General features: G+C 35.1%; 3 protein-coding genes across 4 annotated transcripts in view; all 3 read left to right on the top strand.

Moving 5' to 3' along the window:
- Positions 1–144: 144 nt before the first annotated feature.
- Positions 145–5,031, top strand: pak1ip1 (PAK1 interacting protein 1). The gene is made up of 10 exons (XM_077245342.1): positions 145–453; positions 709–871; positions 992–1,112; positions 1,524–1,598; positions 1,748–1,800; positions 1,994–2,139; positions 3,061–3,158; positions 3,337–3,433; positions 4,087–4,216; positions 4,886–5,031. The coding sequence occupies exons 1-10, from the start codon at positions 355–357 to the stop codon at positions 4,999–5,001; spliced, it is 1,098 nt and encodes a 365-aa protein (XP_077101457.1). The 5' UTR covers positions 145–354; the 3' UTR covers positions 5,002–5,031.
- A 414-nt stretch (positions 5,032–5,445) lies between these two features.
- Positions 5,446–6,563, top strand: tmem14cb (transmembrane protein 14Cb). Its single transcript, XM_077245360.1, has 4 exons — positions 5,446–5,617; positions 5,888–5,989; positions 6,081–6,168; positions 6,315–6,563. The coding sequence occupies exons 1-4, from the start codon at positions 5,542–5,544 to the stop codon at positions 6,376–6,378; spliced, it is 330 nt and encodes a 109-aa protein (XP_077101475.1). The 5' UTR covers positions 5,446–5,541; the 3' UTR covers positions 6,379–6,563.
- Positions 6,564–7,606: 1,043 nt separating this feature from the next.
- Positions 7,607–26,383, top strand: part of gnal2 (guanine nucleotide binding protein (G protein), alpha activating activity polypeptide, olfactory type 2) — a 28,849-nt gene continuing 10,072 nt past the window's right edge. Inside the window, exons 1-5 of one of the 2 annotated variants that reach the window (XM_077245333.1) lie at positions 7,607–8,299; positions 15,227–15,299; positions 16,684–16,738; positions 16,835–16,954; positions 20,124–20,221. In XM_077245333.1, coding sequence (XP_077101448.1) covers positions 7,828–8,299; positions 15,227–15,299; positions 16,684–16,738; positions 16,835–16,954; positions 20,124–20,221 — 818 coding nt within the window. In that variant the 5' untranslated portion in view covers positions 7,607–7,827. Of the gene's footprint in view, positions 8,300–14,253; positions 15,039–15,226; positions 15,300–16,683; positions 16,739–16,834; positions 16,955–20,123; positions 20,222–26,383 lie in introns of those variants that run through there. The other variant, XM_077245334.1, reaches the window with a different exon arrangement.

Below are 26,383 nucleotides of genomic sequence, written 5' to 3'. Positions count from 1 at the left end.
TACCTATTTGTTGTTTTATATTTAACATGATGCATGATGCCTCATCTGAAGAACCAGGTACAAAACTTTTTGTAACGTTTTTTATTTATTATTTATTTAATTTTTTAGCTTTGAGCCAAAATCGATTGACTTTTATTGTGACAGGGACTCTTATTATGATGTATTGCACTTCCGGTGGGAGTTAAAAGGAGTCTGCACGTTGTTGCTGTGGGCATGAGAAAACGTATTTACTTTCAACGGGCTTTAGTGTTTTAAGCTTTATTATAAACTCTAGGTATAACAGATGTATTAATATATATAGTTACATATGAGGGACAGTGTGTCATCTGTCTCTTAAAGGCGGGCTGTAACTGTATGAACACGTGTTTTATAGTCATGGGGGACCATGTCGAGTTAGTCGCTGGCTGTTATGAACAGATAGTATTTGGATATCGAGTGTGCACTAGTGACGAGGTTATTATAATTTTTCATAACTTTTATTTCTTTAATTGATATAGTCTTCAGTAGTCTTGATAGTAAATATGCGATTGTGCCTTGGTTAATTTCCGTCTGTGCGTGGAACGTATGTTTTGTTATTGGTCCATATTTCAACTGCAATAATTTTAATAATAGGCCTATTATGGTTATGATAGCTCACTCCAATTATAATTATAGTTCTGACTTCATTTTCAGATATGGTCTTAGTTATGTTCTGCATGTCTGTTTTAGGAGTGGACAATTGAGCCCAACTTTAGCCATCATGCACACACAGCATCACTGACTGCAGTTTCATCCAGTGATCGATTCATCGCCACAGGAAGCAAAGATGAAACTATTCAGCTGTATGACATGAGCAAGAAAACTGAACACGGGGCTTTGTTGCACCATGATGGTAAGGGCATCTATCAGTTTTGGTTTCTAATTGGACAAGACAGTCTGGCTTCAAAGATTCTGCATCACTGACATTTGTTTCATGAGATGCACAGAAATTGTAACCTCAACTTCTCGGCAGGTACCATCTCATGCCTGGAGTTTTACGGGACGTCCCATTTACTCAGTGGAGGACAAGACGGTCTTATCTGTGTGTGGAGCACCCAAAAATGGGAATGTTTAAAATCTATCAGAGCTCACAAGTAAGTAATGTGAAGACACAAAATATGCTACCATTCAAAAGTTTGGGGCCAGGTGTTTTTTTGTTTTGTTTTGTTTTTAATTCAGAAAGGTTTAATTAAATTGATCAAAAGTGACAGTAAAGACATTAATGTTACAATGGATTTCATCAAAATTGAGCAACAAATTAGCATATTAGAATGATTACTGAGTGATCATGTGACACTGAAGACTGGAGTAATGAAGCTGAAAGTTCATCACAGGAATAAATTACATTTTAAAATCTATTACAATAGAAAACTGTTAAAAATTGAATCTGTTTAAGATCAAATATATGCAGCCTTAGTGAGCAGAACAGACTTCTTTCAAAAATATTTTAAATCTCGCCGACCCCAAACTTGTATAAATGACGTAACCTGGGTTTTATTTTTTAGGGGTCATGTTACTTCACTGTCAGTACATCCTTCTGGAAAACTTGCACTCTCTGTTGGAACAGACAAGACTCTGAGGCATGTACACAGATGTTTTTATTCCAACATGAATATCAAAAATATTGATCAGATTGTTAATCTTGCTAATAGATATCATTGGGCTTGACTTGTTTACGTTAGTCAGCAAAAAAAGTAATTATGTCAAAATTGAATTGCTCTAATTGCAGGACCTGGAATCTCATCGAAGGACGTTCAGCTTTCATCAAGAATATCAAACAGAGTAAGATAGAATATAATGTTATAATTTTTGATTCTGTATTTTCACAATTTTCCCTCCTTTTTAATTATTAGTTTGATAAAAATATTGTAATGTATTTAGAAACTTAAACTTTTCAGCTAAATCAAAAACTTTAATTATAATTTAAAAAAATGTTTTTTTTAAATGTTGACTGGTGTGTAATGATGTTTTGTAGCTGCAGAGATCGTCTTGTGGTCACCAGACGGAGATCAATATGCAGTGGTTATGATTAACAGAGTGGACATTTACAATGTGAAGTCTGCCACAATTATTGGAACCATTGCATTCCCAAAAAGGATTTCATGTCTGAAGTTTCTGAAGGTGAACAGTCTTACCAGTGTTGCTATTTAGTTTAGTTTGCAATTAATATGTTAAAGTGCCCCTATTTGTTTTGGAGTCTCCTACAATAGGTTTACATGCATCCAAGGTCAAAAAACAATTGAATTTTCTCATAATATGCATTGCAGCATTAGCTCTTTTCTCAAAGTGTCTGAAAGGGTAAATAAAGGATTTGTTCTCTCGAAACCCCTCCTTTCTGAGAACTTACTCTGCTCTGATTGGTCAGATGGTCCAGTCTGTTGTGATTTTTCGACCGCTTGCAGTGTGTGCTGGAAACGAAACGTCCATTACCATTTCTGAATTTCAGCTCTTGATCTTCCTCAGTGCTTGATACACAGTGATACAAACAGTAACGATGGCGTCAGTTTAACCGAATCAATTCCAGCGCGGGTTCTCATCCTTTGGAAGTGCAGCAAAGAGGATTTCGTATTGCAGTGCTGAAAACAGTGTGTTCTCGACATGTCGACAACACAAACCAAACTCTTCCAGTCTTAGCTACAACTACAGTGTTTGAGGGTCAAAGTAGATGTTGTTCACGGGCAGACAATGAAGACCATAGACTGGCATTATGCAGATTTGTTACAAACCTACATAGGTTCGTGCCGGAAGTAAGAGTGTAATTAATGACAACTCATTTCAGGATGTTCAGAATCTATTATTTCTTTTGAGAGACAATAACTTAATTTATCTGAACTTTGATCTTTGAAGCAGTCCTTTTACATTCACAAACAGCCAAATCACACAACAACATGAAAGGTAATGTCCGAAAAAGCATAATAAGGGCACTTTAACTTAGTTTTTATTCTTCTGAAGTTTTGCTGCCCTGGTTTGTCAAATGTAACCTGCTCGATTAATATTCTTTATTAAAGTCTTATTCCAGTCTCTGTTCTCTGTCTCTTTAAGAACACACTCTTGGCTGTGGGAGGAGATGATGAGAGTGTGTGTATATATGACGTGACCTCACAGAAGTGTGTGTTTGAGTTCAAAGCACATGAGAACAGGTATGACCACTTCATTATGGGTGCATCCCAATCTCACAGAATTAGTCCATTTTCTTGGGCTGTTTTATCATCAGTATTGTTACAATGCATTGAAATTCCCAGAATGCAGTGAGCATCGGCATGGAGATAAGTTGTATTTGTAATTGTTTTATCAATTTAATGTTTGGTTTTTTTCCAGAGTGAAAGCCATTGACAGCTTCATGAAGAATGATTTTTGTGTCCTTGTTACGGCGTCAAACGATGGATTCATTAAGTTGTGGAAACTTAATCTTGAGGTATTATGCTTGACCTGTAAGAACTGAAAAGCATTGAGTTGAACTATTTTAAGCATAAAAGAAATTCGGCCTGGTGGTTTCATTTTGATTTGATTGATTTATCTGATTGATTGATTGATTGATTGATTGATTGATTGATTGAAATAACTTTATCCACCAATGTGTTTTTTTTATTTGCTTCTCATAAAAAAAAATGTAAAGACAGACAATAATCATACAACAAATTAAAAACAACCACCCAATAAAAGTAATTATTCTCACAAAAGATCCTTACATAACTCCATTCAATATTGTCTGTCACTGGTATAAAAGTGTTTGAAACATTTTTAAGAACTTAGTCCATACCAGGCTATAATATTAAACACTAAAATACTTTCAGCTTTTATATACCTTTCCAAAACTGATTGACTAATATTGAAACTCAAACTGTCACTTTCTCACTCAAATAGTCTACTTTCTCACCAAAAATCAACCTTGTATCAAAATATGTTCCTATATTTTACATTGAAAGCCTGATCATTTAACTTTAATTTCCCTAATACATGGTATTAGCTAGAATTAACATTATTGTACACTCCTTTGATTGATCCATTGATTTGCAAAGCGCTTATTTTACTTGAACTAGTATTTTATACTTCCTCTTTCCTATACAGAAACTTGAGACTGCTTCCTTGCTTGGCCAGGTGAACACCACTGCCAGACTCACCTGTCTTTCCGTTTGGATACCTGGTGAAGCGAAAGAGACAACTGTGGAGCAGTCGGCCCAGCCTGCAACTTCTAAAAGTGCGGTCACATTTACTGTAGTTCTACGAATTTCACTTCAATAGAAATTTGTGGGAGAGAGAAAGGCACAGACTTTGCAATGGGTTCAAGTTGGTCACGAGAATTCGAGGGCACTCAAATTTGGTAAACGGAAGCTCAAGCATGCTTGCTTGACGTATAAGAAACAATGAGGTTCATTCTCGTGTTACGAAAGCACGTTTGAGCTTTAGTAAGAACCAATGAGGTTTGTTCTCGTGTGTCAAGCAATTACGGTTGAGTTTCCATTGACCATATTTGAGTCCTTTATGCATGTTTGCTGATCGATGTTTATATGTGAATAAAAGCCTAAATTATATCTGTTTATCAAATAAAGCGATCAAGACTTATCAGAAGACTTATATTAAACTGCTTGATTCAAATGGATTTTTTTATGATCTCTTATGAATATTTTGAACCATCAGAGTTTTGGGTGAATATACATTCATTGGAGGGTTGTCTTCATTAAAATATCTTCAGTAGTGTTTCGAAGATCAATGAAAGTCTTATGAGTTTAGAACAACATGACGAGTGAGTGATGACAGAACTTCAGTTTTTGGATGAACTTTCTCTTTTAGAGTTTCTCCCCCCAAAACAACAGAGTGCAGTATCAGAGTAAAAAAACATTAATATCTATGTCTTTTCTCAATACAGCTGTTGCAGAGCCGCCTGTGCCAGCCAAAGGGAAAAGGGTGAGGCTACCAGGAGAGGAGGTGATTCTAGTGGAGGAAAGCAGCTCCACAAAGCAAGGAAAAAAGAAGAAAAGATAAAAAGTGCAATAAACTCTTTTATTGAAATTATTGGTGCTGTTCTGTTATTTACATTTCCTGTTAGTCATGTCATATATCGGAGTGACTTGAGTGCAATTATTGATGTCAATAACACTACTTTTTCAAGTAGTAAAGGAAGAAACTCATTGAATTCCGAACACTCGAAAGGATTAATGTGTGTGTGTGTGTATATATATATAAAAACTGAGTAATGTAAAAGTTCTCACCAGCACTCTTGGACTTTTATTTTGAAGATCGCTAGTAGTAAAGGAAGAAACACTTTGAATGCCGAACACTTGAAAGGAGAAATATATATGTATATTATTATTATTATTATTATTATTATTATTATTATTATTATTTATCTAGCTATAAAACTGAGACATTTAAAAGTTGTCACCTGCACTCTTGGACTTTTATTTTGAAAATCGCTAGTAAGCAATGTTTCAGGAAGTTAAAAAGTGGAGAAGATTTAGCTTTTCCCCCCTAGCAATCATCACGTCTTTCTGTTTTATTTGAGAATCAAACAAACGTGCAGATATGTCTGTGGATTGGCTTGGTTATGGTTATGCAACTCTAATAACGATAGGAGGGATTGTTGGTTATGTTAAAGCAGGTAAGCATCTCATGCGAGGGACAAACGACGGTGTTCAGTTCTCTGGTTTAGTTTTAGGGTAGCTAGGATATGTAAAACACTTTTAAAAAATCCAATATGAATTAAAATATTAGCCCATTCTAATCGTGTAGATGTAGCCAAGCGTTTAACTGATTTTATTTAAAAATTTACTTAAATATTTGTATTATTTAAATACCTTTACAACTCGCCTGGAACAGTTACCTGAACACTGTACCGGAACTTCCTAATATGGTCATGTTCCTGCTTAAGGTAGTCTTATCTCTCTGGTTACTGGGCTGATGTTTGGCATTGCAGCATTTTTTGGTGCTTATCAGATGTCAAAAAATGACAAAGATATCTGGGTTTCAATGGGTAAGTCACTGTCTTTGTTTCTGTTCATAGCCTATATTCTACAAAACGAAGGATCAAATATGGCAAATCAGGTTTGTTTTTATATTTGCAGGCATCTCTGGATCATTAACTGCTCTAATGGGAGTGAGATTTTTGAGTTCATGGAAGATTATGCCAGCTGGACTCATGGCAGGAGCAAGGCAGGAATATTTTGTTTAAATATTAATTTTTATTTATTCAAAAATTGTGAGCTTTTGATCATAGATGTAGGTATGTGTGACTTTAACTTGGACAAATGTATTATTTTGATGGTTGAGTTATGTTTTGTTCTTTCTCTTTCTTGCAGTTTATTAATGTTCCTGAGGATTGGTGTTAAAGTGCTGCAGAATTCTCAAAAAAAGAAAAGATGACACTTTACAGAGACTACATGCAGATCTTGAGGACACAGATGTACTGAAATACTTTCATTAAACATTTTATACAAGATAAATGCAAATGAAAATAAAATAACCATTTTATAATAAAATTCAATTTGGGATGCTTTCATAACTGTAGATGAACAAATCAAAGCAAATAAAATGTATTGCATTTCAAATATTTGTTGATTCATGTGCTTGACACATTACAGATAATTTTCACATTCTCCAGCTAAATCTTGGTAAAACATATGTGCTAGCTGGTAATTCCCCAAAAATATTTATTAATACCAGCTCTAGATTTACAACTTTCTTATTTAAAAGTCTTCCAACCAAAGACATTATTCAGACAGCACCCTGTTAGTCACAGACTGAGATGTATTTACTTTGACCTATAGAGGGCCCAAAAATCTTTTAATAAAAACAATATTTTTAGACCACACAAATAGCTGTTATTTTTAAAGTATATAAAGTTGTAATATATTTGGCCAGTTTTTTCATAACCTTTACTTAACAACAAAAGTTGTATCTGTTAATATTATTTAATGGATCTGAGCTAACATGAACTAAGTTGTTTTTTATTAACTAATGTTAACAAAGATTAATAAATCCTATCAAATGGGATCATTGTTCATGTTAACTAATGGGAGTTTATTGTAAAGTGTGTTCACACTTTTTTCGAAGGTGTCATTCATTGTTACAGTGTAATTATATATTAAAGTACTGAGTAACATTAATTACTTACTATAGGGTTAGGATTTGGTTGAGTGTTAGTTGCATGTAATTATGCATAATTTACTCGTTATGGTAAGTACATGTAACATATGCAAAAAGGACACTGTAAAATAAAGGGTTATTCATTTTTCCACACATCTCTGCTGCTGTAAATGTATGTGAAGGAGGTTTCAGATTATTTTTTGTGTTTAATCTTTTATTGTGCCTGGGACAATTAAACGTATTGCTTATTATAATGTTCCATTCTCCGAATACATCAGGTGTGCTCATTAAATGTCTCATTAGTGAGTCTCAGGGGTATAAAGCAACCTCGATGTTCAACAGTCTAGACTACGATCCATCCAGATCCCTCAACGGGGATTTATAAGCACAAATCCCCAAGCGCACGAACAAAAGCGCACCTAGATGACCCCACATGTGTCCACCGGTTTTGTGCGGCTGGGCTTTTGGTTTCATTACGGTAAGGTGGACCTGCACTGTCAGCACAGGCAGATGTCAGGTGATCAACCGACTATTGCGCGTAGGTTGCACTGTAAGGAATCATAAAATGGCATTTTTTAAATACAAGAGCATCATTCTGGGATTACGCATGGCTGGAAAACGCACCATGTACTACCAGCTCATGTGATGATGCGCTAAATCACTGGGAAATACAGCGTTTGTTGTGTATTTATGATCAAATATCAGCAGTGAGCGCCTGGCCAGATCATGGGGCTGTGTTACAGTCTGCGTCCACGCTTGTTTGGGGACCTCAGTGGATCCATTTCCAACGCCAACTCGGAGTCAGATCACCAGCCTCCAGATCCTGGGATGATGATGATACCGTCGTGCGTCCGGGGATCCAGGCATCGCGACGAGGACTCTGGGGGGAACAGCGGGAAGACATCATCCACCTCCCCTTTACGCACCGGGGACGCCGGTAAGATCCCGGCCGGGGAGCTCCGCCGTGGCGACGGGGACCGAGCGCTTATCCAGAACGGTGGAGGTGGAGGAGGAGGAAAGAAGAGGCTGCAGCTGCTCCAGACTCCCAGCAGCGCCCAGAAACACAAGAACTGGGACAAACTGGTTGTGGAGGAGAAGGAGGCCGAGAAGGAGGCCAAGAAAGTCAGCAAGAACATTGACAGGGCCTTGAAGGAACTCAAACGGGAATATAAACAGACGCATCGGCTGCTGCTTTTAGGTGGGTGATGCTGCCATGCATTCTGTATGTTGGCTTTCTTTAATACTATTATTGAAAATGTCTAAGCATTGACGTCATAAAGCATTGCTTAAAATGTATGCTAGCACTATACTTGAAACCTGAATGAATATAACATATTCTCGATACTTTTCAATGCCTCATAATTCACTTGGAGATCAACCAATACTTATTTTAATGACCGATACCGATTATTTTAAGGTTTAAATGTCTAGTCTATATACACACACCTAGATATGCTTGTTTTGTATCTGCTTTTGATACCATTAAACTATAACAATATACTATCATCCATAATGGATATTTTCATAGTAATATTAATATAATAATACCAATATTATTCAAGTATGACTCTGCTTCTAAACAGTGGGATTTGCAAATTAAGTGGAAAACTTAATGCGTAAATCTATCAGTCGAACCTATAAACAATATTTTAATAATGAAATATCCATATTATTTGGAGGTGGATTTGCTATTTGTTTTAATCCATTGCATTGTGTTAAAAGGATAATATGATATATGTTAATGTGTAACTGGGGTTACAATTGTTATTTACACTTTATTTTAAGGTGTCATTGTTACAGTGTATTTATATGTTTTAAGTTCTGAGTAATATTAATTAACTAAATGTACTATAGGGTTAGGGTAGGAGTTATGGTTTGGTTGAGGGTTAGTTGCATGGAATTATGCATAATTTACTGTTATTACTATGTAAATTAAACATATGTAACAAGGACACTGTAAAATAAAGTGTTACCCAATTATTTATTAAAAGATGCATTGCTATGTATATTACATGGCATTAAGAATAGGGTACTTCTATATAATACTATTATAAATTCAGGCTTCAAGAAAAATGATTTTGTCATACATTATATTATCTGTCTATTTGGTTTATCTCTTATTTACAGTGTTTTCTTATCAAGAAGTCCGTTTTATTAGCCATAACACTAGGAGAAATAAAAAATGCATTATTCCATAGACTATATAAGGATCATGTGGTAATTTAAGTAAGATATCAGAAAATAAAACTGAGCTCATATAGTTTGTCAGCAAGTGCATGATGCTTTGATAAGATACTAGTATAAGTCACAGTTCAAGAATCTTTTACTTTGACCTCTGGAACACTGACAACTCACACACAGGATCTTTCTATTTAATTCTTGGAAGCAACTAAACAACCTGCAAAACTACACACATGCACCTTTGATTTTAATGTCCCCCTATTGTCAATACTTTTATCCCTTAAAACTCATCTTTGATCACCAAAATTACATATTTTAAACGTTTTTTACATGCCTTAAAATAGATTGAATGTAACTCTACTACACCCTTCCCTCATTTAGTATACACTATACTATGAATATGCAAATGAGCCCCGTCTCCACTCACTCGCACCAGCTCAGAGATCCACTCATTGACGATCACATGTTGATCTGATTGGTTACAAGGTAGTTTGTGGCGTCAGAAACACCTGCGATTTCAAACTGTGTTTTTGAGACTGTCTTTGGTTCACTGCAGTTTTAAAGGGATAGTTCACCCAAAAATGAAAATTCTGTCAGTATTTACTCACTCTCATGTTGTTCCAACCCCGTAAGACCTTCGTTCATCTTCGGAACACGAATTAAGATATTTTTGATGAAATCTGAGAGCTGGATCACTCCTCCATAGTCCATAGGCTTCTTCAGGGATGGAAACTTGCCGGCCTCAAAAAGTTATTAAAGACATCGTTAAAATAGTCCAAGTGACTACAGTGGCTTACTTACTTACAGAATTTTCATTTTTGGGTGAACTATCCCTTTAAGGAGAAAATACTCAGCAATGGTGCTTATTTATGAATTTGCACATTGTTTGTCTTAAAGCATATTAAAAACAGCACAGACATAAAAACAATATTTAAAAACTTGATTTTCACCACAGGGGGTCTTTAATCAGCACACTACAGAATCATACTATATCTAATATGACTCAATACAGCTGTTTTAACAAGCCTCTCTTCCCACATATGTCTTGAGTACTGGGCTATAAAGTTTGGTATGTTGCTAAGTGATGTCTGCATACGTGTTTCTAAAGGCATGAGTCATTAAGACTAAAGGTATTAGACTTTCTGACCATTTTTATTTCATTCATTTATTGTCCTTTGCTACTGATAACAATGGACTGGCTAACTTCATTACCCACACTGGGAATTTCCAATCTTTCCATACTCTTTTATGCTGCTATCAAAAGACACTTGACATGAAGAAAGACAGAAGCCTTGTTAATCTGACCTTCACGAACAAAAGGTCCGGTGGGGTTCTATATAGAACCCTAGGGTTCTTGACTCAATTTTAAAGAACACTTTATGCCAAAACGGTGCTATATAAAGAGAAATGCCTTGAATGACTGCATAGCACTTTCATGTTTAAAGGGTAAGTTCGGTATTTTACACTTAACGCCCTGTTTTAAGATCGTTTCTGATGAAATAGAACAGTTAAGATTGAAATTTGGACAAATGCTGCTGTCCTGACTTAGTTGGACAAAAACTACGATAAAACCTGTCCTGTTGGAAAGCATCTTTTGCAGCGATTTCTGTGTGAGCATATCAGTGAACACCCCAGACCCCTCGGTGAGTTTCACATCTTTGTAAACTAAAGTTTAATGCGTTTTATGAATGATTGTTCCAGTGCCCCTATGAAACCATTGTGGAGGTGGGGGGGGTGCTAATACAGAAACCGAAAATTCTCGTGACCGCAGCATTTGTCCAAATTTCAATCTTAACCGTTCTATTTCATCAGAAACGATCTTAAAACAGGGCTTTAAGTGTAAAATACCGAACTTACCCTTTAATAGTTACATTAATTTTACCCAGGTTTCAAAGACTCTACTCCGTCTACTAAGGTTCAAGCTAGTCTCAGACTAAAATGCTTGTTTGAGCTGTTGTAACTGAACGCAACTTGCCCTGAAATATCTAATATGTCACTGCCATTGTCTCAAGATGCACACCCAAATGTTTTTTTTTCTAAGGCATGTTTAAAAAAGCTACTTAAATGTCCTAATTGAACTAAGGCCTAATCCTGACTTGATCTAAGCCCTGTCTGTGAAACCGGGCCTTTATAAAGTAAGTTTATGAGCTGTTTATTTTTTTTAATCATTTATTTAATCAAAATAAAAACTGAATTATAACTAAATTAAGTAATATTAAATCCATAAAATGATGGGAACCCCTAAAATGTTCTTGAAGTGCTTTTCCTTCTGAATCCAGGAGTGATCAGGTTAATAAAGGTTTTATATACTATATATCTAAAGGGTTCTGTATGGGAGAGGGCAAGTTTTCATGTTTTACTGACACATGGTTCATTTGAACTCTGTATTTGGATTTGTGTTTGACCAAATATGCTAGAGTGGCATCTCAAATCCTTGCGTATTTATTTACAGTTGTGAGATTGAAATTTCATAAATGCCAATTAAACAGGTTTGGCTGCAGATAGAGGTGTTGTCAGTTTTTAGGAGTTGATAATAAAAAGAGACAGAAGTCATCCAAGATGTGGCTTATAAATTAACTTTAATGTTATCTTTAAGCTTTATGATCGTTATTTTTAGTTATGAAGAGTGACACATCCTTGGGAATGTCTTTGTACAAGTTGTACTGTAACTACTTAAATCAAGAAGTAGATAAAACAGCCCTAAAGTTAATATCATTCCCTTTTAATAGAGGTAACAGGTATTTTTGCCTATATGGACTAAATAACATGACTATAGCTTATATTTAATGAATGTGCAAAAATAGCCTATTTTAATGACCTATAAAGCACGTTTAGTCTAATAATGGATGCCTCACCCGTAAACAGCAAAAAGGGGTGTAGGGCTCGTATTAGCGTTGAATACTTTGATTATGATTGTACCATAGGGAATCTTTTAGGGCAAAAACAAGAGATTGTCATGCTTCCACACAAGTTGGTATTGTTCCTTTCTATTGCATTGCAATGTGAAGTGTATGTAAACTGAACTTTGTCACCCTGTAAATAGGTTTTATCATTTACTGAACGTGTACTTTGGCTCTAGCGTGGCCCTAACTGCATATCGCTGGCTAATTGTAATGAAAGCATTATGCAATATGCTCTGTTGTTTTGATAGGTTTGAGCTTTAGGTCAGAAACATACATGTGGCTTTTGTCCTTGAGTAAATACAAGTTTAAACAATTTGGCCAAAAAACTGTCTTCCATTTAATCTAGTGCAATGAAACAAATTGATACATGCCGATAAATATCAATATGTGGTATTGTTTTTGAATGCATTGTAAAAAAAAAAAAAAAAATTATTCCCCCAATTTAACTTAAAACTAAGTTCAGTTGCTGCCTTACATACAATATTAAATAAATGAAAATAATTTTGCCTAATTGAATTTGAAGTTGAAATTGGAATTTTTTAACAGTGACACTTGGTAATGAGAGAAGTTTGAATGAAATCGATATTTGAAGTGTGTTTAATATATATATACATATTGCCTTTATCAGCTGTTAAGGTAGGGCTTACATAACTTAATTGTATTTGGTATGAATTGTTTTATTGTTTGAAAACAATAATTCAGACATTAATTCAGACATCCTTCAAAGCTGAGCTCCACTATCACACATAAATCATGAGATATTAAATAATTTATAAAGCTAGAGTGGTTTCTGAATGAATAAAACTTCACATGATGTTGCGACAATGTTTTCAGCTTATTTTGTTGTCTTCCTCCTTGTGCAAAATAGTTGGACCTAAAGTGTTGTTTTTTTTGGCATAAGTTCTCAGTGATTTTATGCGTGTGTGTGTGTGTATATATATATATATATATATATATATATATATAATATTATATTTAACATATATAATATAACAATACATATATATATATATATATAATATTATATTTAACATATATAATATAACAATACATATATATATATATTGTTATATTATATATTTTATATAGCCTAAGTTAAATTAAAATGTCTAAATTTTAATGTCATTTAGCGTCCCTATTAAACCACCATTTGCACTTTGTCAGCTTCTGATTTCTCTATAGTTATACCCATTTGAGCCACTACAAGACATTTTCTTATAATTTTTTTTACCTTTTATATCTCAGTGTAAGAGTTGATGTGCTGGAGAAGATGTTTTTTACGTTATTATTATTTTTTCATCATAATTTCAATCCATGTTTGATCGTATTCACAAAAAATGGAGCTAGTGGTCATATTTGGTTTTCCGCAGTTGCTTAATGGTTTAACAAAACACTCTTCAGTTCACTAGAATTTAAAAGCTTTTTTTAAATTTATATGAGAAGTGAAAGTCATATGTGTTCTTAAGTATAAAATAGGAGAACTGCAATTTCTAAAGAAGTCATTTGGTGATATGGTATTTTTATGAGTATTTAATCAAATATTTCTGTTTGATGCTGATACGACCAGCCAGGCCAAATAATTAATCTATAGGTAAATCAGACGTTCTTGTTGAAGTCACTGTTATGGAAATCGTTTTGTTTCCTTAATATCGTGGAACCCATGTATTTGCTGATGATAAATTCACTTCCTTCCAGTTCTGGCGATGCCAGATGCTGGTTAACATTGGAGTTAAACAAATAAAAAAAGTATTTTAGGATGAATTTGTGGTTGGTGAACAAAATGTGTTGAAATAGTCAGTAACACAACCTTCCTCTTTTTTATTTTAATCAGTGTTTTTATTCTTTTACATTTATGTATTTAACTGGCAATAGCATGTCTCAATGGCATACCAAGTTATGCTCCTTGATTTTGAAAAAAAAAACATATATATATGAACTTGTCTGAGTGTGGTTTTAGAGGGAGCAGACCATTTAAGACCAGCAAAACCAGCTTAGACTGGTTTAATGTTTTGTTTTCTCAGTATAAAACTTGACAGACTTTAGGACCCAGCCATTCCTATGCTACAATGATGTAGCAGACCATCTTAAACCATTTAAGATAAGCAAAACCTGCTTAGACTAGTTAATATGTTTTTCCCCCCAGTATAAAACGACAGACTTTGAGACTCATCCATGACTCTGCTACAACATCACATCCGCTACACTTTACATTGTAACATTCTTCACTCACGGTGTTACATTGAAACGTTCGATTTACGATATCGTTCGTTACAGTGTTTCGTCAGTCAGTCAGTGATACTTTGTAACAGTTTTCCTGGTTCCGGTCATTACCAGGTGTGACAGACAGAGGCAGTGCTGAGTTACAGACTACAGCAGAGATACAAGCAGAGAATATCACATAGAAAAAACACAGAGAGGCCGAGAGAACCGAAGAGAAGGGAAGAGCGCCTGGCAGGGGCTCACAGAGACCCCCGGATCCAGATGCAAGTTCATATCCCACCTTACCGATCGATATGTGATCAATTTTATCAATCCCGTCGCTTGAATGACGCCCGGACTGCTTGAGACGTTGTAACGGAGGAGAAACAAAAACCTTCCCGGCGACCTTTTTCCCCCCCTTCTTTTCTGTCTATTGTGGATCATTTTCTCTTTGGAATCGGAATTGGATTGATCATTCATAAAGACAGCGCACATATTGGCTTCGAGGGAGTAAGATGGGGTGTTTGGGGAGCAGTAAAACCGAAGACCAGCGCATCGACGAGAAAACACAGCGAGAGGCCAACAAGAAAATAGAGAAACAGTTGCAAAAAGAGAGACAGGCTTATAAAGCCACACATCGACTGTTGTTGTTGGGTAAGAGAAGACTTGAGGCGTTATATCTGACATATGAGAGCCATCCGAGGCTGTGTTTTTAAATGCACCGTGTTTGACAGCTCAATCTGGCATGTCGGATTGTACATATGAAGAACACACACCGTGATATCTGAAGTATCTGAGAGACTTTGCATGTATTCTCACGGCTGTTTTTTTTGCTTTCGTAGGGGCTGGTGAATCGGGCAAAAGCACTATCGTGAAGCAGATGAAAATTCTTCATGTCAACGGGTTTAATGCGGAGTGAGTAGGCCTACATGTTTACTGTACTAATGTCATATATGTGCATGTAAGGGCGGTTTATGAAGGTTGGGCCCTGTGTTCAGCCTCGGCATGGCGAAGGAAACACTCGTACATGCTGAAGCTGATAGTGATGTAGCACTACGTGCTATCGGCTAGTGCTTCACTGCAACATCACTGTTAAATGGTCATACAGAATCTGGATGTTGGTAATGCATGGCTGAGAAGTGACTAAAATCAATTACCAAATGCCCATCAGGCCTATGGATGTTAAAGTTTCTTAAACACTTTTTGCATCCTAAAAATAATTGTAATAGCATGTCTAAATGAAATAACTTTGTTGGGCAAGTTATTCTTGTTAAATAAAAAAATAATTATATAATTATATATATATATATATATATATATATATATATATATATATATATATAGGCTATATATGGTCACACTTTAGATTAGAGTCCAATTCCCACTGTTAACTATGACTTTTTGCCTCAATAAACTCATTATTACTGTTTATTAATAGTTTGTAAGGTAGTTGTTATGTTTTGGTATTAGTTAGGGATTGGTATTAGAATATGGTCATGCAGAATAAGGCAACAATATGTGCTTTATAAGTACTAATAAACAGCCAATAGCCTAGTAATATTCATGCTATTAAGCAACTAGTTACTAGTGAGAATTGGACCCTAAACTAAAGTGTTACCATATATATACATATATATATATATATATATATATATATATACGGGGGGGAATGATAAGTCAATTTAAAGTAGTTTAGCCAAAATGAATATCCGAATATCATTCTAGCCTGGTTTTAATGTTAATGCTGTGGGTTTTTGCAACACAAGATGAGAATGTGTGTGTCCAACTCCAAACTATATTTTTGTTTCTAAGAAAGCAACATAAAAGTACTTCAGATATGAAATTTCAAGTCTTCTGAAGTCATATGATAGCTGCATTTGAGGAACAGTCTGAAATTCAAATTGTTGGTCACTGAAAATCTTTCTATTCACCTCAGGTGTCATATTCCGTTCTCCATTTCATGATACGTCATGTTTGGTTACGTTTTGCCAGAAGCGATGATGTTTGGCTTCAATAAATTTCAGGCTGATTCTCACACGAAGCTATCATATGTCTTCAGAAGGCTTGAAATATAGTGCACGAGTCATATAGACAATTTTTTGTTGTTGTTGTCATTATTTTTTAAAATAACACCTTTCCAGGTTGGGAATGACATGAGGGTGATTAAATAGTGACAGAACTGTTATTTTTGTGGTGAACAATTCATTGAACCACATGTTGCATGTGTGCAATTCAGCCTTGCATTTTATTGTTCATATTTTTATGCCTTTTTACTAAATTTGAATGTTTTCACTTATAGGGAAAAGAAACAGAAAATTCAAGACATTCGCAAGAATGTGAAGGACGCCATCGTGGTAAGTGAGCCGTTCACAGTCCTGATTTAGTTTCTAGAAGTTTTCTATATCTAATCTCAGTCTCATGGCTCATAACTCTTTCATTTTTATTTCTAGACCATAGTGTCAGCAATGAGCACTTTAATACCACCCGTCCCACTCGCTAATCCAGAGGACCAGTTTAGGATCGACTATATCAAAAGCATAGCGCCACTCTCTGACTTTGATTACACACAGGTAAGGAGTCTCATTTTCATCATTTACCTAAGATGCTTTCAGTGACATTTGAATTTGTGTAAATGTGTTGAAGTTTTTGAACCGCTTACCGAGAGGTTTTGTATGAATCTTTTGCATGATTGCAGCTTTATTAAAATTATGAATTTTTGCTTGGTCTTTTTTGAAATCATGTACCTGAGGTAAAGTGCCTGCCACTACCTAAAAGTTTGGATATGTTTCTAAGGAACGTTACTTTATGGGAAGATGGATGCGGACTGCTTTATTGTTGTTTACGATTTAAATGGGTGGTAAATATTATAATTTTTAAGAATAAGAATAAAAACAAGGCCCAATGATTTTGTCAGCAGTGTGGGAAAAAGTTCTAGCATTTCTAGCCTAAATAAATTTTTTTTATGCATTTACAGACATGCTCGGTTAGCATTTTCTACATTTAGCTTTTGTGTATATTTACACACATTTTCAACAGTACTCAAAATATTGTAGTTATATTAAATGGTAGTCAAAATAATATATTTCTTAAATTGTGCATACTATAACATGATTACCATGTTGCTACGATAGCTCACGTTCAGTTTTTGGTTTGTCATGCGTTGTTGTATCTGTGGTTTATGAGCACATCAAGTCAAATTGAACCACAAGCTTTTTTATGTTAAATTACAGTTTTGTGAGGAATATTTTGAGTTCATATGCAGGACTTAATTTCGAAATTGACTAATCCAGGAGGCCTTGACTAATCCACGGGACAGAGAAACACAACATAGGTTTTCACATTAAATGCATTTGCATCAATTGCTTTAGTCATCAAAAAACTCAGGACAAATATAGTCTTTTTGAAATTGTCAGTGAGTGATTTTTGTAATGTAGACATTTTATGTTCCTTGAAGTAGCTGTCTGGCATAGGTTTACTCAAACCGATATTTTTACCAGTCATTAGAAGACGCAGAAGTCATGGAAAAGTTGTCGATGACGTTTTCTTAGCGTTGCTCGTTTTAAGGTATCAAGTTAAAACTCTGGATTTGGGTGTTATTTTTTGAGTGAAATACGAATTCCATCTGATCTGTCTGAATCAGAATGAAACTCTCTATCATACTGATGCAGTCTGTTAGCTTTAGCTTAGCATATGTTTCTGCTGTGCTTGAGTTTCGTTTGTTAGCATTAGACCGTGTGCAATGGGGTCAGTTATTTTCATTATGATTTTGTTGTGATATTCTAGCACATTTAACGCCTTCGCAGGAAAGTTGTATGGCAGATGTCTTCAGCCTGTGACTTTTGATTGCACAAATGTTGGCTCTTCTTTTTCAGATTGTCATTTTTAGCCCGTGTGGACTCTGCTGAAATGGAGATCTGTAATTAGACAGTTTTAGAGCCCAGATCTTTTCTCAGCTCAAGATTAAGTCCTGGATTTCTCTTTAATTAACTAATGGCATACATCTATACTCACCTGTGAATTCATACGTTTTAAAAATGTTTTGACGGTTGGATTATAAATACTGGAACTTCCAGAAAGTTCAGTTCTTATTTAAAGAGTAGTTTGCTGTTTACTCTTGGGTTCAACAGGTGATAGATACAATATTGACTGCTAACATGTATTATTTGTTTATCTTAAATTTGCATAAAATTTGCAAGATTACACTGGAGGAAGTACTGAATCCAGATAGACATTTCAGTAACACTTTACAATAAGGTTTCATTTGTTAACTTTAGTTAGTTAACTCCATTAGTTAGTATGAACTAACAAGGAGCAATGCTTCTACAGAATTTATTAATCTTAACTAATTTACTCTCAACATTTGCTAAAATATATTTAGCCCAAAAGTTGTATCTGTTAATATTAGTTTATGCACTGTGAACCAACATGAACATGCTGTAAGAATATATTGCTCCTTGTTAGTTCATGTTAGTTAATGCATTAACTAATGTTAACAAACCTATTAAGCCCCTAAAGGTGGGAGGAAAAATAATAGTTTTGTGAGAAAACGCAAAAGCATTGGAATTTATATTTTCCTCCCATGATCTCTCATTTTTTTAAATCGCCATGTCCCTTGAGAGGCTCCATACAAATGAGTCCTTGTTATAAAGTACTATATGACAATGAGATTTCAAACATTGACACACAAGTGTTCCTGTGCTGTTACTTCCTTCAGTAGATATTCAGAGGTTCATGAAAAATATATTTACATTTTTCCACTAGGGCTGCACAATATATTGAAATTATCGAAATATCACAAATGAACATATCGCAATGGCTTGCGATAACTGCATGATTTTTATTACTCCAAAATATTACAAAAAAGTTGCAGAGAGTAGACTGGACACAGGATTGTTACATACATGTGACATGCTTAATGTTATTAGGTGCAATAAGTGAAGTATTCATGCGCACATTAAGCACAACGAGAAAATCACTCACTGCTTGTGACTGAATAACTTTTGCAGCTTTAATACGAATCGGTGTATATTTAATTCATACAGTGAAGACTAAGCAGTGTTTTATTTTTACATTTGATTATTCAATTTCTTTTGCTAATCATAATGTAGGCTTACCTGAAACCCTGAACCCCCTGGTTACACTGACGTTACACTTTTATGTAATGCTACAGTAAAACACTGCTGTTCTTCTCGCAAAAAAAGAATGTGAAACATTTTGGTTGGTATTAAATATATTCTAAACAGAATTTTATTTAACACTGAACTTAAAGCATTATCGTATTGAATATCGAATATCTCGTTATTTAACAAGTTGACCCATTTTTCTTCAATATTGTGCAGCCCTATTTTCTACTAATATTTGGTCATAAGCCTTGAAAAGTACTTGAATGTTAAAAGTAATGTACTGAAATATGATATTTTTTAAGCTTTATGTAAAGTTGCAAACAAACTAAGAAAAGAAGCTAGGGTTTGAATGCTTGCATGATGAGATGTGCTCGAAGCAGCGCTTGAATCCACAGTGGTGGGCCGGTGTGATCAGTCAGTCTATTTCCAGAACAGCCAAAAGGCTTTTAACCAAAACACATTTTATGAATGTAGCTGCAAGTATGTAGTGGTATCAGTTCAAGAAATATCTCTTAAATGAAGTGAGGCAGACATGGTTCTAAAAATGGTTGCTAAATTCAATCATTTAGTTTTTCGCATGCAAACATATAAAACATTTATTTATTTTTTTCCACAGGAGTTTTTCGACCATGCGAAGAAGCTCTGGGATGATGAAGGCGTTAAGGCGTGTTACGAACGGTCCAACGAATATCAACTAATCGATTGTGCGCATTAGTAAGTATACGTTTTATCATAATAGTGATGGTGGCTTTTTGTGAACTGGCATAATTAAAATTGAAGTTGATTGCATATTACTTGAGATGCAGCTACAAAATGTCTTATGCAAGAGTTTTTCTCTGTTGATATTTATGATATTAGCACAAATAAAAGGAACCACTAAACGGCACAAACAAATAATCACATCTATTATTTACGGTCATAGTGGTCGTTGCAGTCAGTCATTTGGTTTTACTGACGTTTTAAACAGAATCTCTTATTTAGAATTGTATTTATGCTGTGGTTATAGTGTGTTAATGTGAATCTGAAGGGAATATATTCAGTAAACATTTCAGGACTCGTATGGGCCTGTTCAAAAGTTTGGGGTCGGTCATGATTTTTGTTTTTGAGTCTCTCTTCTCATTTATTTGATTCTAAACACAGTAAAAATGGTAATATTGTTAATATTATTAAAGTATTATTTTTTATAGTTGAATATATTTGTAAAATCTAATTTATTCCTTTGATCAAAGATGAATTTTCAGCATCATTACTCCAGTCTTCAGTGTCACATGATCCTTCAGAAATCATTCTAATATGCTGATTTTCTGCTCGAGAAACATTTCTTATTATAATTATCAATGTTGAAAACAGTTGTGCTGATATTTTTGTGGAAACTGTGATTTTTTTTTTTTAAGGATTCTTTATTAATAAAAAGTAAGTTCAAAAGAACAGGATTTATTTGAAATCTAAATCTTTTGTAACAGAAGTGTAGGTATTGATTGTGACACGAATTTGGATAAGTTATCTAACAACTGAACTGACTAGTTGATTAGTAAGGCAAACTATTTGTGTTGTGCAAGTCACTGACAGTGCTGTGCTTTAGCTGTTTGACAGTGTGCACTGGAAAACATTCTTGGAAAAGTTGCATCTGTAAACCAGTTCAGATTACCAACGAATTAGTCTGTTTTGAAAATATGTAGTTTTGCACATCCCTGTAAGGGACGTGCCTGATCAGGTTCAGATGAACCTGAAACCAACCTATTTATTCAAGGGCTTCCTTAAGACGTTCAGCCAGCCAACTACAAACATGTCGTATGTGCATTTAAGTTTCTTTGCCTTAGACAATTCACGCACCTAGAATGTCTCCATTTCAGTTTTTACGTCCACTGTTGGCTTTTTTGGGCCAGTGCTGACGTTTGTCCTGTACAACAGTGGCCGTGTGTCAGGTATGAAAGTGAGGAGGGTGGTCAGGTCATGGGAGTTGGTCAGCCGCTTTGTAGGACGCAGATACCATCACCAGCTAGTGCAGGGCCTGACACATAATGGCGACTGTTGTCTCTCAGTCAGAAAAGGCCCGGAGATACTCAGAGAATCATACAGACACCCAGCTGCTCTCAATACAGGCTTGTTCTTTGTGGAAGACTTTTACAATACTGAGAATTCCTCTGTTATACAACTTCGAATCAATGTCTGCTCAGATATGTTTGCTGTGATCCAGGGGCGTGCAGTCGTTGAGAAAGTTCCAAATCGAATTGCTTCCACTTTGTTGTACTTTGCCCCTGCAGAACTCGCCCTCATGATTCTAGAGTAGAGATGCGCAATTTATCGAAATAAAACGGAAATCGCGATTTATATAAATTATTATATGCACTATAACTAATTATATAACATTTATTTGTGAACACAACATGCGGCAACAATCTTCCCATACCTGTATCGAGTGGTGCTTATTCACAAAAGTGAAGCTTCAAGGGCTTCCTGTGGTTTTCAATTCAATTCAAATTTATTTGTATAGCGCTTTTCACAATACACATTGTCTCAAAGCAGCTTTACAGAAATTGCATTTCGGAAATGTACATAAATTAATACTTGATTAACTAACTGTATTTTTCTATGGCATAACATATCGCCGGCTTTGAGTCGTCTCTTCACAGGCGTCGAGTCGTCTCTTCACAGGCGTTGGGGCATCTAAAGTCTCCGTGAGAGGCTGGATACAAACTGGAGCTGACGAACGCTATTTACCTCGGGACTAGCGTCCCGAGATAACAGCAGAAAGGCAGATGGGAAATAATTAGCATAGCTGATGTTCATAATGTTAATGCATTCGAACTGATTCAGCAGTAGTATCAAAGGTTAAGCATTAAGTGAATGCTTGGTTAAAGAGATGCGTCTTTAATCTAGTTTTAAACTGGGACAGCGAGTCTGAGTCTCGTACAATATCAGGAAGGCTATTCCAGAGTTTAGGAGCTAAATGCGAGAACGCCCTCCCTCCTTTAGTGGACTTAGATATCATAGGAATGACCAGAAGCCTCGAATTTAGTGATCTTAAAGAGCGCGATGGATTGTATGGCGATAGAAGGTCTGTTAAATACACAGGAGCTAAACCATTTAGGGCTTTATAGGTCAGTAGGAATACTTTGTAATTGATACGTAACTTAATAGGTAACCAGTGTAGAGATGATAAAATAGGTGTTATATGATCATATTTTCTTGATCTAGTAAGAACTCTAGCAGCTGCATTTTGCACTAACTGTAGCTTGTTTATTGAGGATGCAGGACAACCAGCTAATAAAGCATTACAGTAATCTAGTCTCGAGGTCATGAATGCATGAACTAACTTTTCTGCATCAGAAACAGATAGCATGTTACGTAGCTTAGCAATGTTTCTAAGGTGGAAAAAGGCTGTTCTTGTAATATATGAAATATGATTTTCGAAAGTCAAGTTGCGGTCTAGTATAACACCCAGGTCTTTTACTGTAGTGGATAAAGTAACAGGACATCCTTCTAAATTAAAGTTGTATTGTAAGGGATTTTGTGGGTAGTTTTTTGGACCAATAAGTAGTACCTCCGTTTTATCTGAATTTAATACCAGGAAATTACACGTCATCCAGCATTTTATATCATTTAGACACTCTGTCAATTTAGATAAGTTAGTGTTTTCATCTGGTTGTGATGAGATATATAGTTGAGTGTCATCAGCATAACAGTGGAAATTAATTCCATGTTTTCTTATAATATTACCAAGTGGCAGCATGTATATTGAGAATAGCAGAGGGCCTAACACCGATCCTTGCGGCACTCCATAGTCTACTGACGTTATCTTTGATTTTTCCCCCATTTAAACAGACAAAATGGTAACGGTCTGATAAGTACGATCTAAACCAGCTTAATGCCTGTCCCTGAACACCAGTGTAGTTTTGTAGTCGATCCAAGAGTATTTTATGATCGATAGTATCGAACGCAGCACTAAGATCGAGTAGAACTAGTATTGAGATACAGCCTTGGTCAGAAGCTAAAAGTAAATCATTTGTAATTTTAACTAGCGCAGTTTCTGTGCTATGATGCGGTCTGAATCCCGACTGGAATTTTTCATAGATATCATTTTCTTGCAAGAAAGAGCACAATTGAGTGGACACAATTTTTTCTAGTATTTTAGACATAAATGGAAGATTTGAGATGGGTCTATAATTTGCTAAGTTATTTGGATCTAATTGCGGTGTCTTAATGAGAGGTTTTATTACTGCCAGCTTGAATATTTTTGGAACATGACCTAAAAATAAAGACGAGTTAATAATATTAAGAAGAGGCTCTTCGACTACAGGTCGAAGAGTTTATTTTCAGTCCAAATAAAATTGAAGGTTTAGCATTTGAAAATAAAGCAATTAAGAGACATTTATATTGTTATTGTAATTTTACAGAGGTAATATAAAATGTTAATTATATTATTATTATTATAGTTTTTTCTTGAATATTTTTTATACTGTAAAATGTTAGAGTAGTAATATTTCTTATTTTAACTATACTAGCATCCACACCAGCAGATGATATCGTTCTGTTTATTATCTGAAGTCAGGACGTATCTGCCGCTTTAAATGCTCAAGTTCTTTAATGCAGGATGGATTCTGATTGGCTGTCAATGTTTTTATTGTTCATCAGCTGGAAATATTCCTTCCGAAAGTGATTCCAACTATATTGTTTCTCTGTGCCGTTATCGTTATAGTTGTGTTGTGGACTTATAGTTATAGTTATCGTCCGTAGTGTGAACGGATTTAAGTCTGTGAGATTTTTACGCCTGTTTTTGTCCACCCAGGTGTTAGTTAAATAACCTTGAAAAGGATTAGCACACATTACCTCAACTAACGGTGTCATTCATACAACACAAATGTTGCAGGACGAGTAATGCACGAAAGTTTAATAGCTCACCAACCCTGAGCGAGAACAATTATCATATTTATGCTGGCTTTAGCAAACACCCGTAATCCAATAATTATATCTCTCAGTATTATACCAGTAATAAAGTATTTTATCTCTCTTTAGACTTTCGACATTATAATTGACAACACATAACTATATATAATATATAAATCCATAATTTAAGAGAAACATCATTTAATCTGAAAAGCCATAGAAAAATACAGTAAAATGTACTAAAATGCACAATTTTCTTTGCTAAATAAACAAGAATGATGTTTAAGATTGTTTATATGTAGTATTAAATTTATAATATTTATTTAAATAAGTAATATTTTTTACTACAACATTTTAAAGCTTGTAAAATGCCATGCAGTGTTTAGACTAAAGCTCTACAAATAAAAAAAAAGTGATAATTGTATGTTGTGCATTTATTTATTTATTTATTTATGTTTACTGGTTGGGTTACCAAACATGTAGATGATAATTTATAAAATGTATATTAAAATTGTATATACATATTGTAGTTAGCAAAATGTTATGTATATGTGTTGTAGGCATTTGTCTTTTTTTTTTTTGGAAACTCAACCAGGAAATATAAAAATATAAGGCATTCACAACTCAATTTTTTTAACACATCGCAATTTGTTCAATTGTTAGAATATGTATAGCTCAACCAGAAAGTGGCATTTGTCGGAAAATGTTTTGCCAATCAAGCTGTTTTATCGCAATGCATCTTAAGTGCCCTTTGACCTGTGAGATCATTGAACGATCCCTCGTGATTTTGTGACATCTGTCTGTGTTCGTTTCTATTTATCTATTGCGTGTCTATTTTAAGGCCGAAAGAAAACGGATTACATGTCAATGTCAAACCGCCGAGACGCACACAAATACACGTTTGTACGCGAGTGAGAGTGTGCTGTTGTGATGGAGGACACTTGTACAGAAACAGTGAAAGCAGAGGTCCGAGCGAGAGAGATCCCAGTTGTGTGTGTGTGTGTGTGTGTGTGTTCTTTATGGAGATTGTGTTTGGGCTGTCTGTCCCCCTCCTCCCTCCACCAGAGCTTATGTAAAGGAACAGCGCAGCCGGGGCAAGCAGGAGCTATTTATAGCACAGCACTGCAGAGCACTCACTGGTGGAGGGTGTCACGTGTGTGTGTGTGTGTGTGTGTGTGTGTGTGTGCGCCGCCGAATCAAAGGGAGTATCCCGGCAATGCGCGTAAACAAAGGAAGGTCAGAAAGAGAAGGTGAGGCGCAGAAAGGGCCCGTTTGTGTGTGTGTGTGTGTGTGTGTGTGTGTGCGCGGTTATACATATCAGAACCTCATAAGTGCTTAAAGGGAATAAACATTCACTGATGTACAGCGCCACTCTCTCTTTCTCTTCTTTTTTCCTGCCTTTTCTTACATAGATACACAAACAAACACGCACATGTGCAGTTGATAAAAATAGCAACAGATTATGAATTCCTTTTTTAGCATTTCGGATTTCTGTTTCGAGATTATGCCAGCATTTACCTAGAAATAGAACGACCCCACACAACTGCTCAAAGCTATGAAAACCAGTAATATTATTAAACCATCATGCAATTATATTAATGTTACTTACCATCAATTCAAAATGTACACATCTTTTTTTATGGAATATTGGAGCATTTATTATAAATTATTCATCTGTGCACTTTTTTTTAACTCGTGTGCTCTCGTAACCTTTAATCAATGTAACAATAGGGAAGAAAAGACTTGCAACTTCCTTTTCATGCTGACTTTGAATATCGTTTTTTTTTATTTTTTTTTTTTATATGATTTACAATAGACAGATATCTTGTGTCAAGTATGTTACTTTAACCCATGTAGGTTACTTTGAGCTTAAGGATTTTTTTATTCTCTGGTCCCACAGATGTAAAATTTTATTGTACAAATATACAAATGTGTTCCCACAAATATGAGAATTATTTTAGCAAAAATTTTATTTAGTGACATTTTTTT

Source organism: Siphateles boraxobius, unplaced genomic scaffold, assembly GCF_051911475.1.
Source record: "Siphateles boraxobius isolate OS27281-9 unplaced genomic scaffold, OSU_SipBor_1 26, whole genome shotgun sequence".
NCBI lineage: Eukaryota > Metazoa > Chordata > Actinopteri > Cypriniformes > Leuciscidae > Siphateles > Siphateles boraxobius.
The sequence above is the reverse complement of the archived record's forward strand: the minus strand, read 5'-3'. Positions and strand labels throughout refer to the sequence as shown.